Source organism: Schistocerca gregaria, chromosome 2 (assembly GCF_023897955.1).
Source record: "Schistocerca gregaria isolate iqSchGreg1 chromosome 2, iqSchGreg1.2, whole genome shotgun sequence".
NCBI classification, from domain to species: Eukaryota; Metazoa; Arthropoda; class Insecta; order Orthoptera; family Acrididae; genus Schistocerca; species Schistocerca gregaria.
Genome location: NC_064921.1, coordinates 944,244,767 through 944,259,123, shown reverse-complemented (window position 1 = coordinate 944,259,123; position 14,357 = coordinate 944,244,767). Strand labels below are relative to the sequence as shown.

Sequence of the window (14,357 nt, the reverse complement as noted above, 5' to 3'; positions counted from 1 at the left end):
TTGGCAACTACAACCTAAATGGGCACATGACCACTGGCACTGTATGCTGGCACAGTGGCAGAGCACTGCACGGTCTAATGAATCCCGATACCTTCCTCATCATGCTGATGGGAGGGTGCAAATCCGTCGTCTTCCACGGGAACAGCTCCTCGACACCCGAACTGCGAAAAGGAGACAAGTCGGTTGCGGCTCCACTATGTTTTGGGGAACATTTATGCTGGTATCCTTGTGGCCAGAGGAGCTCATGCAAGGCACCAAAGCACCATGACAACCAAGAGTACTGAGCACTGGTTGCAAAACACAATCTCCTTCATGACTACAATATTTCCCTACAACAGTGGAATTTTTCAACAAGATCACGTGCCATGTCGGAAAGCCAGAAGTGTGTGATGGAATGGTTCAAGAAACACAGTGGTAAGTTCCAATTAATGTGCTGCTTCCCCCCTCCCTCCCCCCCCCCAAAAAAAATCACCATATCTGAATCCTATCAAACACATCAGATATGTGACTGAATGTGGCGTATGATCTCATCACCCTCTCCCCAGAATTTACGGGAATAAATTGACTTGTGTGTGCAGATGTGATGCCAGCTCCCTCCAGCAAACTACCAAGGCCTCACTGCTTCCAAGCCACAATGCGTTTCCACTCCTGTCCATCCCAAAGGTGTACATAACAGCTATTAGGTAGGTGGTCATAATTTTCTGGGGATGTTATACTGAAAAGGTGCACAGCCAAGTGTTTGTAACTCGTGTAGCTACTAACAGAACAGTTGTGAACCCCTAACAGAAAGCAGCTAAGTATCAAGACCACAATGCCCAACATGGAGCTTCAGTCTGTCTCAATAAGGGAAAGGAGAAAAACAGCAGCTAGTTAGAGGATTTCAACAACAACAGGAAGCTGTTTCTTATTTACAGCCACACTTTCTCTGTTTGACATACTTTCCACCTTAAAGTGAGACAACAGTTGGCATCCTAATGGAACACAGTTTATATACCCTGTATGTATCCTCGGATGGGTAATCAGTTTACTCTTTCCTTTAGTTTTCAAGTATCCTCGTCTCCAGCATAATAATACATAACTTACCTTTCCAACTTTTGTAGTATGAGGAATGTTTAGTTCGTAGTTCTGTACCGATTTTGTCCGCTGAAACATATGGAGAGCACTAAATGAAACTGAGTAAAATAACAAATTCATCCCTTGTTCAGATACCATCTCTTCTAGGGCCTTTGGAATCCCATGTTGAAAATTCCAGAGCAGTTGCAACCTTCCTAAGCAACCAAAGAATGACTTGCTCTAGACTGGAGATAAAAGTATGATCCACAGCCACTGCCAAAATACATTTTTCCTCACTTAAGCCACAGACGTTTGCATTGCTCACATAAGATTTTAAAATGTCATTGATAATGAAGTATTGATATGTGATGCACATGTCTGCTAAGTACAATAAATTTTGTATACTTACACTCAGATGTTATGTGTAACATACTGGCATAGGTCAAATGGTCAGGAAGAGGGTTGTTCTTACACAGCACAGATCAACCTAATTCCCTCATGCTGCGTAAAATTCAACATTTTTACTTACGATGGTTTAACAAACTCACAACCCTTGGACATATAATTAAGTCAAAACAATGTCAAAGTTCTTTAAAGTTGTATCTTAGGAACTCTACATTCACTCCTAGATACTTCCAATTTTCAATGATGTCTTACATGTCATAGCAATACTGAAAGGACAGAAAACGGAAAAATCATCCATCAGCAATCTTCCTTACTGTTGATGTTATACTGCAAGACGTGAGAGTAAAGGCACACACAATTCAAACTCTACCCACACTGAATCTGTTCATTTCTTCCTGGTAGCAAGAATGTATCCAACTCAATACCAAAAAGATCACCAAGGGTAGAAGTATTGTGTAAAAGTTAGAAAAACATATCATAAAACATTAATATCCTTGCCCACACACACAAAAATATTGTCAACGTGAGGAGGCTGATCATGATACCCACTCCAAATTTCTAGCAGTTAATTCATCCCCGGAATACACATACAGGGTGTTTCATACATACCATACAAAGACCTTTTCTCTGACATGATTTAGCTAGTATTTATCATGTGAAATACATATTAGGCAAAGTGACGAGATCTTACATTGTCTGGAAACTGCTGAAAAAAGGACAGAACTAGATTATAATTTCAGATAGAGAACATGGGGAAAATTAGGTATTAACTGAAGTCTTTGATATTGCTTAGCCAACTCAAAACTCAACTGTTACTTTTCGATCCAACCTAGGTCTTAGACTCACCCATAGATCAAAATGTAACTATAACTAAGATTCCATATTCACATTTGTTGGCTTCACCATCTAACAAAAAAAGGATTTCATAGTCATATATGCTGGCTTCACCAACTCACAACTAACACATTTAACATTCACATATGTTGGCTTCACAAACTCCCTACAAAATGGTCATCTTTCAATCATATCTATACGCCGAGCCATGCCACAGATCAACCAGTCACCACAATCTACACTCCAAAAAATAACAGACACCAAAAATACTGTCAGCATTCTTTTCTCTGCCTGTCTGTGCATGCTACAACACCACTATGCCACATCATCACTATGTCATGGGACAACGACAACATCTAGTATTGGTACTTTCAGTTGACCCAGTTATTACAGTACTTGCAGTTAAAATGAATGCTAAGCACATTTTTCCTTGGTGATCATTCTTCAATCAAATTTTTCCAATCCATCATTCGGTAGCAGTGACTTGGCCAACATAACGGTGAAATGAGCTCCCTGCGACTATTTCTTACAGAGGTGTATCAACCACCAACAGTGTCCTGCAATGTGATGTGGTGTGAAAGACCTCATGAAGTGGACCAGTCACTCGCAGATGCACAGATACTTCCTTGTATGGGAGGTGCACAAAGGCGAACATTATTACGCTTACAAAAAGGCAGTAAACACAGTAAATATTTATTACCATTCTAATAATTTGTTGTATGTGTTAAAACTGCACATTAAATTTTATTCAATGTTAAGAGCTTTAGAAATTTATTCTCTAACTGAAATATTAAAAGGCACATCCAATGCCCTACCACGTTTCTTATCCTTTCCTCTAAAATTGTTCAAACTGTCAATTTCAGGTAGAGTTTTTTGGTATTAAAGAAACATTGAAAGACACTAGAATGTTCTATTTTGAGTGCTCTTTTCAACAGAAAGCCACTGTTTTCTCAATTTTCCGGCAGCTTCCAGGCAGTCTAATGTTCACCATTCTACTCAGCCTTATCAGTCTGATTTATATCCATATTTTACCCAAAAAAGACTGGATGCTCTGTTTCTGAGAAATAGTGTTTGTATGATAATTCTGAAACACCCATGTACCTCGGCACTCCCCTACACAGAGCCAATTTATTGGAGGCAGCAGTTTTAGTGCATAATATGCAGCAACACCAGTTCTCCAGTCAATGCTATATCTGTGCTTGCCACCAGTACAAAAAGTTGATCTGAAAATGTCCTATGTCTCATGTTTGGTATGTCCTTGCTGTCTAACTGACACTATTGCCAGTCTTTGTTTCAATATTGCATATCTTACCAGTTTTCTAAGTTGTCTTTTAAATTACACAAGCAGTATACCTAAACTACAATTTCATAGTCTTTGCTATTGTTCTCATTCAAGTTGCATCCCACACAATAGCTAGTTTGTCAGACTTCTAGTGGAAACTAAATAAAATTTTTGTGCCTCTGAGAACTTTGTTTGGTAATTTTTCTAAGACCGCAACAAATTCATAACAAGCACTAAGAGACTTAAAAGCTTTTATTTTTTCCTCCTTTCAAGGTTCATTTACACTTCACAAATAAAAAGACAATATGAAATTCAAGTTATCAACAGACATAGGTGGACAAACAACTAGAAAAGCAATAACTTCAGCTGCTACAATAGCAGCAGCAACAGAAGCTAATAAAAGCCACTGCGCACCAGGAGCGAGCAACTATGTCAAATGCGTAATTCATCTATACTGGCAGCTAACATTAACAACATCAACATTTTGACGAAAGAGTGAGCATGAGTAGTGTGTCCAACATTGTAGGTTCTACAACTATAGGAAAAAATGATGTTAATGTTACGAACAATTAACCACAATGATACAAAGCATTGTCAACAATGTTATTTCATCTGCTTCATGTATCTTCCTCTCTTCCTCTTGAGATGCAAACATGCTAGTAGTGGTCCAAAGTTTCTTTTGAGTGTACATCTTAAACAAACAGATATAATTACGTGAATAAACACACAACATCTCCTGAAGACAGACATTGACTGTGGATATTGTATCACAGACACAGTCCCTTTGGCTGTTCAGAGATGTCAGTAAGCCCACCCAAAGATGTAAACAACAACACAGGAGTAACACCTATTAGACAGAGGGGGTCCGACAGCCCATCAGTTCCAGTCATTTCACCACGATGGAGGTACATGGCTCATGTCGTCTGTAGTTCAACCATGCCTAGATGGTCAATACTGCGGCACAATCGTCTCCGCATTGTTACTTTGTGCCAGGAAGGGCTCTCAACAAGGGAACTGTCCAGGCATCTCTGAGTGAACCATAGCCATGCTGTTTGAACATGGAGGAGATACAGAGAGACAGGAACAGTCGATGACATGCTCGCCGAGGCCACCCAAGGGCTACTACTGAACTGGTTCGTGCAGCCACAGAATGTTGTGTTACAACTCAAACTGTTTGCAATAGGATGCATGATGCGCAACTTCACTCCTGACATCCATGGCAAGGTCCACCTTTACAACCACATCATGCAGTGCATTACAAATGAGCCTAACGACATGCCGAATGGACCACTCAGGGTTGGCATCACATTCTCTCCACCAATGAGTATCGCATATGCCTTCAACCAGACAATCGTCGGAGATGTGTTTGGAGGCAACCTGGTCAGGCTAAACACCTTAGACACACTGACCAGCGAGTGCAGCAACATGGAGGTCCCCAGCTGTTCTAGAGTGGCATTATGTGGGGCCGACGTATGCCGCTGGTAGTGGTGGAAGGTGCCGTAATGGCTGTACTATAAGTGAATGCCATCCTCCAACCGATAGTGCAATCACTTTGGCAACCATGTCGGTAGCATATTGGCGAGGCATTCGTCTTCACGGATGACAATTTGTGCCTCCATCGTGCATGTGTGAATCACTTCTTTCAGGGTAACAACATCACTCGACTAGCGTGTCCAGCATGTCCTTCAGGCATGAACCCTTTCGAATATGACTATGATAGATTGAAATGGGCTGTTTATGGACGACATGACCCACCAACCACTCTGAGGGATCTACAGCGAATCGCTGTTGGGGAGTGGGACACTCTGGACCAACAATGCCTTGATGAACTTGTGGATAGTGTGCCACGACAAATACAGGCATGCATCAATGCAAGGGGATGTGCTACTGGGTATTAGACGTAGCGGTGTGAACAGACAATCTGGACCACCACCTCTGAAGGTCTTGCCGTATAGTGGTACAACACGCAATGTTTGGTCTTCATGAACAATAAAAGGGGCGGAAATGATGTTTATGTTGATCTCTATTCCAATTTTGTGTACAGGTTCCGGAGGTCTCGGAACTAAGGTGATGCAAAACTTTTTTTTTATATGTGTATAACAAGAAATTTGATTCTAATATGAAGCACACTATAAACCTGACCTTACAAAGTATCTTTCTACTTAAGAACTATTCTTTTACCTCCCAACACCAAACATTTTACATTCTCTCACTCCGCCCCCGTCTATAAGGCATAAAATCTCTCCATTCCAACATACCTACGGCTATTACGTGAATCCTTCCGCAACCTAATACGAATGGTTTGTGATTCATGAAAAAAGATTCTTGGGCACCTAGGTACAAAGACACTTGTTTTGAAATTGTACGTGATAGTTATAAACTCTTATATCTATGTTTCAAGTCTCTGTCGTACTTTTTACAATAACGGGTGAACTTGCAGAAACGAGCTTTTGACAACATGTAACCTCTTTGAATATTTCCTACTGTTACGCATACAGTAGTCGAATAATTTTATATCAATTTATACTATTTTTATTTTATTTAACACATGTGCAGTATATTACTCTACTCACCAAGTGTAATGAAGTATATGTTGACGACCAGAAAACACAATTTATGACGCTCCATTGTTGTCTATGTGTGACGGGATGTTATAAACTAAAGACAAATTTCACGTATCACGCGACACACCACAGTCATATACAGCCACTGACATTTGACAATACGACGACACGGTCCAGGCACAAAATAAACAACACCAAAGACATTAAACACCAAAAACTTTCTCACATCTTTTCCATCTGTGAGCTCCATCAATGGTTTCCGTCCATAGACATGTCTGTGTTTCCACGAAGGAGTTTAGCGTCCTTGGTTTCTCTGTAGATCTACGGACTGAGACATAGAGTATAAAAATCTCTACTCTACGGAGGGCACAGTAAACAGTCGCGACACATCGCCTCGATTTTGTTGCCCACTGCGCCAGCAGCGCGCCAAGCTGCCAGTAAGTTAAAGTGTTGAGCTCGGCGCAATCGTGAAAGCTAAAGCAAATAGTAGTAGTTTATTTTAGTTTACACAGTGGTTTTTACAAATGGGAACGTAGTGTAGCGGAGTAAATTTCAGCAACAAGAAGATGTAGATATGACATGTTTTTTTATGTTTCCTAAGGACTCTTGAAGTATACACCATCATATTACTAAACTGTATCGTCAGGATTTGCTTGCAAACTACATGTATATTAATGATTAATGTTTCGTTTTAGGAGCAGAAAATGGACAGTGAATAGCAGACGAGAACATCTTAGGAGACAATACCATATCTGCCTTTATAACAATGTTAAGTTTTGTCTACTACACGTAGAACAAAACTAGTTCATGAATGCTGACACTAATAAACTCGTGTGAAGTGCAGTTAACCACGTTGTTTAACATTCCACATAAGCCACCTCATTTGACGCTGAAGTGGAAAGTGCCACAAAGGTTCGACAATCCGTCTAACACTCTAAACACTCATATGCAGATTTGAACTGGCTGCTTCTGTGATCAGTGCCAGATTCGTCTGAATCGTCAACATAGAGCTGCTTTTTGTTTTGCTATAAGTGAAGACCGCCTTAAACTGACTTCCTCTGTTTAATCTTCCTCCTCAATTTGATTCTCAGGTAGCACATCAGCTTCCTCTATTCTCGACTTCCTCTGTTTCAGTTTTCATCTCTGTTTCAGCACTATCAACACCATGTTTGGTTGCATTACTGTATCATTTTGACTACTTTCCTTTATTTTAGGTCTACAGTCCTCTCAAAATACTACATCTCTACTACTTATTATCTTCTTATTCACAGGATTATAAAATCTGTAGCCTGTTGAATTCTCACAGTAGCCAATAAAAATATATTTTTGAGATTTTGCATCCCATTTTCCTTGTAATCGTTTTGGAATCTGAACCATGGCTTCATATCCAAAGACTTTTAAGTGTTTTAGATCCGGTTTCTTCCCAGTCCATACTTCATAAGGTGTCTTGTGTCTCACAGCTTTGGGAGATGATCTGTTAATTAAATACACTGCTGTTGACACAGCCCCTGCCAAAAACGCGTAGGTAGCTCATAGTCGCTTAAGATACTTCTTGCCTTTTCTACAATAGTTCTGTTGGCTTGTTCTGCAACTCCCTTCTGAGGAGGAGTGTAGCGAATGGTAGCCTGATGCCTAATACCCATTCCGTTCAAATGTTCCTTAAACTGTCTGTTTACATATTCTGATCCGTTGTTTGATCTAACAATTTTAATTTTCTTCCCAGTCTGTCTTTCGACTATTTTGCAATAAACAATAAATACATCATTCACTTGATAGTGGCTATTTATAAAATAAACATACATGTATCTAGAACAATTATCTATGAGTGTCAGGAAATAGAAGGTTCCCCTTTAGGATTTATTATCCATAGGTCCACAGAGATCTGAGTGTATGAGTTGCAAGACTTTGGTGGATCTGCTCTGACTCAATTGAAGTAGAAATCTAGCCTGCTTCCCTTGCAAACACACCTTATGTTGGACATTATTCGTTCTATAATTTTCCATCCCAGTTGCCACATTCTTCAGTAAAGATATATTTTTCCTATTCAAATGTCCAAGTCTCCTATGCCACAAGAAACGTTTTGGAGCATAAACAGAGCAATTTCGTAGTTTGGTAGTATTTTGAATTCTATTCACTTTGTAAATACTTCTTACATTACTTCCAGTAGCTACAGCATCATCACAAGAGTCTATCACTTTGGCTCCCTCTACAGCTAAGATAACTTTATTACCCTTCTTTACTATTTCGCTTACTGACAACAAATTAATTGCAATATTCTTCAAATAATGTACACCAGGAACAGTAACAATTTCCTGTTCCCCATTCACAAGCAAATTAAGACCCACTTTTCCTGCGAGTTCACACCTTAACTTAGATCATTCAACTGTGGAATTCCAATGTCAGTCCTTGACTGAACGTCATACAAACGCTTTGGTAATATGCACAGATGCTCGTGAATATAGGAACCATTCTGCATGATAGTCACTCACTTCACTAAAAGAGTAAAAAACAGAAAATGCCTTGCTTTATTGGTAGTCTTTCTCTCAGGACTACTAGAATTAACATGCTTCTTTTCTTTTATAATTAACTTTTCGTTACACTATGAAGTAATATGTCCAATATTCTGAAATCTGAAACATCTGTTGGCTTTTCCTTGTACTAAGAGTATAAAGCCGATGCAGTTTCTTTTTCTGAAACCTTAGAATCTGGTTCATTCTTCATGTCCTGTATAATCTTTACTTTAACACTATCCGCTGTAATGGGTATTCCCAGACTTTCCAAACTCATTATCTTTGGCGAATATTTCTCTGGCAGTCTAGCTAACAATAAAGTTCCAATCTATTCATGAGCTATTTCAAAACCAATATTCCTCAGACGATTGGAGATTGAAGTTATTTTATTCACATATTCAGCCACACTTTTACACTTATTCAATCTTGTGGTTATCAGCTCATGAAGTAATCGTACTTTTCTGGTTAAACCACCATCTTCAGATGAGTTTTTCATTATGCCCCATACCTCGTTTGCTGACATAGCCTTTTCTGTGTGAACATAATTCACTAAATCAATCAAAAGGATTAGTTTTGATTTCTTCTTCTGACCCTTAGTAGCAAAACTTGATTGATGTCCTGTAAGTCGTCCAAGTGCAAATATGTCTCAAAGGCAAATTTCAATTTCGCGTAATTTTCGTCCCCTACAAGCCACTCTATTTGCGGTATCTATGTTGTATTTATTTTACAGTTATTTTTCTTCTTCATATAGCGTACACAGTCCAACTTTATATGAACTTCCGCGCACTTTTTGCGCAAATACATATCACCTTAAAGCTTATTATTTTGCTTTAATCCAGTAGCTGGGCCCATAATCTGTCTTAGTTTATGCAGATTAACGCAGCTAAATGACAAGTAACAACTATTTAAGGGACAAAATAAACTTTAGAATGATTCGCACAACACATATTAATACATTTGGGTATGCAAATATATTATGTTGCCCATCAACAATCACAGAAAATGTGTATTCCAAAGTCTAATCCACTACGTGCATCATATCTTGTGCGCCACTATGCATGATGGAAAATATTTGTTCACATAAACCCAACAGTTATCCGTCTCCAGTAAAAGCGTATAGAGTATCAGAATGTGCAGATCACTAGACATCGTGCAAAACTGTTACAGGAAAAGGAAAATGCCTATCATTTTAAATACAGACAGCAAAAGAAACTGTGTCAGAAGGATCAAGTGAAAAAGAATGAACAAAATTTGAAGACTATAGGATCTCTATATTTAAAAGAAGATGCCCCTGATTCTTGTTATGCCAGATTGACATGCCATCTGCAAAATGGAAAGATGAAAATAAACTGTTTGGTTAAAAATTTATTATATTACAGCGCTCAGGCATACAGGTTTTGTCAGAATACTCTATGCTTCCATCAGTGCATACATTACAGAGGTATGTACAAGGCATACAAATAAAATGTGGGGTAAGTGACAATATGTTCTACCTTTTAAAGCAGAAGGTACAGCATTTCTCCAATACTGGATGAAAAGCCTCTAATGGCAAATTTAACATACGGCAGCACTTCTGACAGTGAGTGTAAACCCCGAGACCTCAAAGCCAATAACACAATATATTTCTCCCTCTATTTGACAGTTGCTTGTCCCACTTACAGTAATATAAAGATGAAGGTCGTACTTGTGACAACAGGCGACAATGACTAAAATACAGTAGGCCTACTAAACGACAAATTGAGCGTCAATCCCTTTTTCATGTACAGGTATATATCTGTTCTTCTTATCTGTGAATCTGTGTGTTTATATTCCGTTGATATCAATGTGATAAGCTGCAGTTCTATCCAATGCCACAAGTGTTTCTTCACGAATGTGTTGTAACTTGCCACTGGTTTCATGATTTTTATCTCTACTTGTGCTAATTTTAGGATAATTTTTAGAAACAGCTATGTCTTCTGATATTACACACAGTCTTGGAGGCAAAAACATAATTCAAATATTTCCTAAACCGCGTAGGAAAGGGACGCAAAACAAACATTATGCTCATGACGCATCTGAAGTTCTCCTTTCTCGGCGCTTTGAGCGCTAGTGTCGTGCCAGCAGACAGTAACAACTTTTACAGCAGTGAGTGTTACGACTGTTATGTTAGACTGTGATGAAGGGAGCATAGCCTGCTGCACATGCTCTCAACACCAAACCAGGCAAGTCACGTGATTTTGGGACGACACTATTTTCTATAATTTGTGGTAATAGCGAAGCTGAAATACTACACTTATTCGTCTTGTTTTTTACATGTTTCTGCATAGTAACAATTATCGTGCAGTATTGTCATTGCTACGGAAGCAGAGAAAAGTATGTCAAAGGAGGACGAGAATTTATGTACAAGTCTATTATGGTACGTGTCATATCGACATCACGCACTTTATATGTCGAAAAATAGCGAGACACTGTGTTATAAAGGCTTGTACTGTAGAGATAGTCAGGTCCTGGCTTGTTTTTACGAGACAAATGCAACGTAAATTTGCAATTGGGTATGGGTAATCTGTCAGTTGGTGTGTACACATTGGTGCTGTGATGCAGATAAAATGTATACATGACAGTCTCATTAATTTCCTTCAATCTGTGGTGGTTCAAAAACCCTTGTATCTATCTAAGTATGTCTGTATGAGACTGTTTCCTATATAGTGTTATAGTAACGCAATTAATTAGAACAGATTCGACAATATGAACCAGTGCACTAGAAAACCTAAAAAGGATATTTTATTGGTTGCCTGTTCTTTTATTGCACCAAATTTCCTGTGTTGACCTTGTTTTTTTATTTATTTGTACATAGTGTATGGTTCTATGTTTCTGATGAGGTAGCGAAAAAATGTTATAGATATTTTACTTGTCAGTAAAAAGAAGAAAGGTAGGCAATGTAGAACTGAAAATAATAATGGACAAGCGTCTGGTGCAAATCGCTTACCATATTTACTGTAACAATTTCGTACTCTCAAATGTGTTGTTTTTTCGTGACACTTTGGCGCTGTCTACAGTGTCGTTGTGAAGTAATTAATTAAAACAGAAATTCGACAATATCAGTAAGCAAAGTAGAAAATGTCGAAAATATTGTTGGCTGTCAATTCTTATCCCGTTAAGGAAAAAAGTAAATTAAGTGGAATCTGAGCTGTGGTATTACGGCAAAAAGCACATAACCATCGTTCTTCACATTTCAGGCCATCAATAGTTCTTGGTATCAAATTGTTAAGATTTCTGTAAATACATGTATGAAGTTTCATAGTATTTCTGAAAGTGATCTGTATGTAGCAGTGAAGTGATAACCTCAAAATAAGCTAAGCGCTGTACAGTCTAAAAAGTGCCATCCCAAAACCACGTGACTTTAACTGCAGGAGATGTAAACAAATTCACGTTTTGTGGATTTGGATGCTCACTCCATTGATATTTGTACTGTGTAATTTCCACAAGAAGGTTAAAATAAGGGGAGATGGCGTTACCTATACTCCATACAAGCATTGGCTGAAGCCAGGAGGGGTAGGGGGTGCCAAAGCACCATGTTTTGCGTTCAAAATGAGAGTTTCTCCCTTGAAATTCTGTGTGAAACTTGCCCTCCTTACTTAAAGCCACTGAATTGACAGTTATACCTGAGTATTTACTTAAATATGACACACTTTCATGGACAAATACCTCTGATCAGAGACCTGAGAATGTATTAGTTGATGCGGAATATCATTCGTTAAGCATACCTACATAGCGGCAAAACAGTAGATCGTTTTTAATTTAACTCTTACTATTAGTTGCATTAGTTCACAGAAGAAGATCCTGCCAATCATTTTACTACACATACCTACCAAAATGAACGATTTCCATATTGTCATCACTGGAATGGCGCTTTTAGTCAGCTCAAAACATGGTATGAAAATTGTTTCAGGATAGACTATTTATGTATACTCACCAGAACGAAAATTGTACACTTAATTACAAGCAAAGCCTCACATAATATTATCTTCACAAAATATGTAGGTCACTTTCAATGCTGTCTACTTCGTTTTTTTATTTTTGCATATTCTAAAATAGATACCTCGAATAACTTTTAAGTAACCACTATGCTCAACAGTGGAGATTTATTCAGTTATCATGTCTGTCAAGGAATATTCAACAAAGGCTATCACACTTCAATGACTGTTATTTACACCTCTGGTACTCTGTCTCTCAAATTCTTTATTTATCAAAATTATTAAGTAACATAGTTTAGTGTAATTCCATAAACAGTGAAACCAAAAAGGAAAAATATTTAAATTTAATAGATTTTGTCTTCCTGTATAACTAACAATTCAGAGTGTTTAATTTATGAACCAGTACAATACCTCACACCACAATTTCTATAGATGATACGTAAAGAAAAAGAACTGATGAAGATTTACTCACAGTGGATGAAAATTAATGCTTTTTTGTGCAAAACGTATTACTTGGCTACAACACAGTTTTCAGTAAAGAATTTAGAGATCAGCAAACAATTTAGAATGACTTTTTACATTTTAGAAGCATAAGATCAAAATAGTTCAGGGAGCACATCCACTGCTAAATCCATAAAAAATTAAATGGAAAAGTTTGCCCTAAATCTACAATTTCTTATTTAGTGAAACAAAAGTTATTATGCTCTTTTAATTGGCTGTTGTAGAGTTCTAGTGAAACATCATTTTAAAACACCATGGTTGTAAGAAATGCTGTTGCAGATGTAGTACTTGATGTTTCTCTTATGTTTGCACCAATAAAATAATGTAAAAAGGTAAAAAGTAATTACGGCAGTGCACTGGATGAAGTCACAAGGAAATTGATACATCACATTAGTTCCCCAGTAGAAAACTTAGTAGACACTTCATTACATTATTCAGATTAGTACTTCGCCTCTTGAGGTGACAGGTTGTTTTACTTTTTTATTATTTTCTTATAGTACTGCTTTTGTTTTCTTTACACACTGCATTCAATTTGCTCTTCATATGAGAAGTAGGGTCACCATGTGGTGTGTCTGTATTGAATGGACCATCTAGTGGCAATACTAGAAGACAAATTCAAGAAATTTCCAAAGTATCAACACATGTTACAAGATTTTTAATTCCATAAATTACCATTTCTGGAACAGTGGTGCTCAATCTCTATTCTTTACTTCATAGATTCTCTGGTTGTTGAAATTAAAAGAGACCAAGCTTCAAGTTTGTCAATCCCTTTGCTTCATGGACCACTAAGTATTCAGCATATGCCCTCCCCGTCTCCCACACCATCCAAGGATCACTACTGCCACTGTAATAACATAAAATAAAAACTGAATCCCATCTACCACCCTCCCTTATCACAAATCTTACACATGAGTAGCAGATAAGATCAACCAGTCACCACAATCTACAGTCCAAAAAATAACAGACACCAAAAATACTGTCAGCATTCTTTTCTCTGCCTGTCTGTGCATGCTACAACACCACTATGCCACATCATCACTATGTCATGGGACAACGACAACATCTAGTATTGGTACTTTCAGTTGACCCAGTTATTACAGTACTTGCAGTTAAAATGAATGCTAAGCACATTTTTCCTTGGTGATCATTCTTCAATCAAATTTTTCCAATCCATCATTCGGTAGCAGTGACTTGGCCAGCTCCCTGCGACCATTTCTTACAGAGGTGTATCAACCACCAACAGTGTCCTGCAATG

The 14,357-nt window shown here is 38.1% G+C and overlaps 1 protein-coding gene across 2 annotated transcripts in view; it reads right to left on the bottom strand.

Moving 5' to 3' along the window:
* LOC126335396 (uncharacterized) overlaps positions 1-14,357 on the bottom strand; it is a 104,065-nt gene that overhangs the window by 86,143 nt on the left and 3,565 nt on the right. Inside the window, exon 1 of one of the 2 annotated variants that reach the window (XM_049998637.1) lies at positions 6,148-6,595. The exons of the other annotated variant lie outside the window; for it this stretch is intronic. Within the exon in view, the coding sequence (XP_049854594.1) occupies positions 6,148-6,202 (55 nt within the window). The 5' untranslated portion in view covers positions 6,203-6,595. Of the gene's footprint in view, positions 1-6,147; positions 6,596-14,357 lie in introns of those variants that run through there. 2 annotated transcript variants of the gene reach the window in all.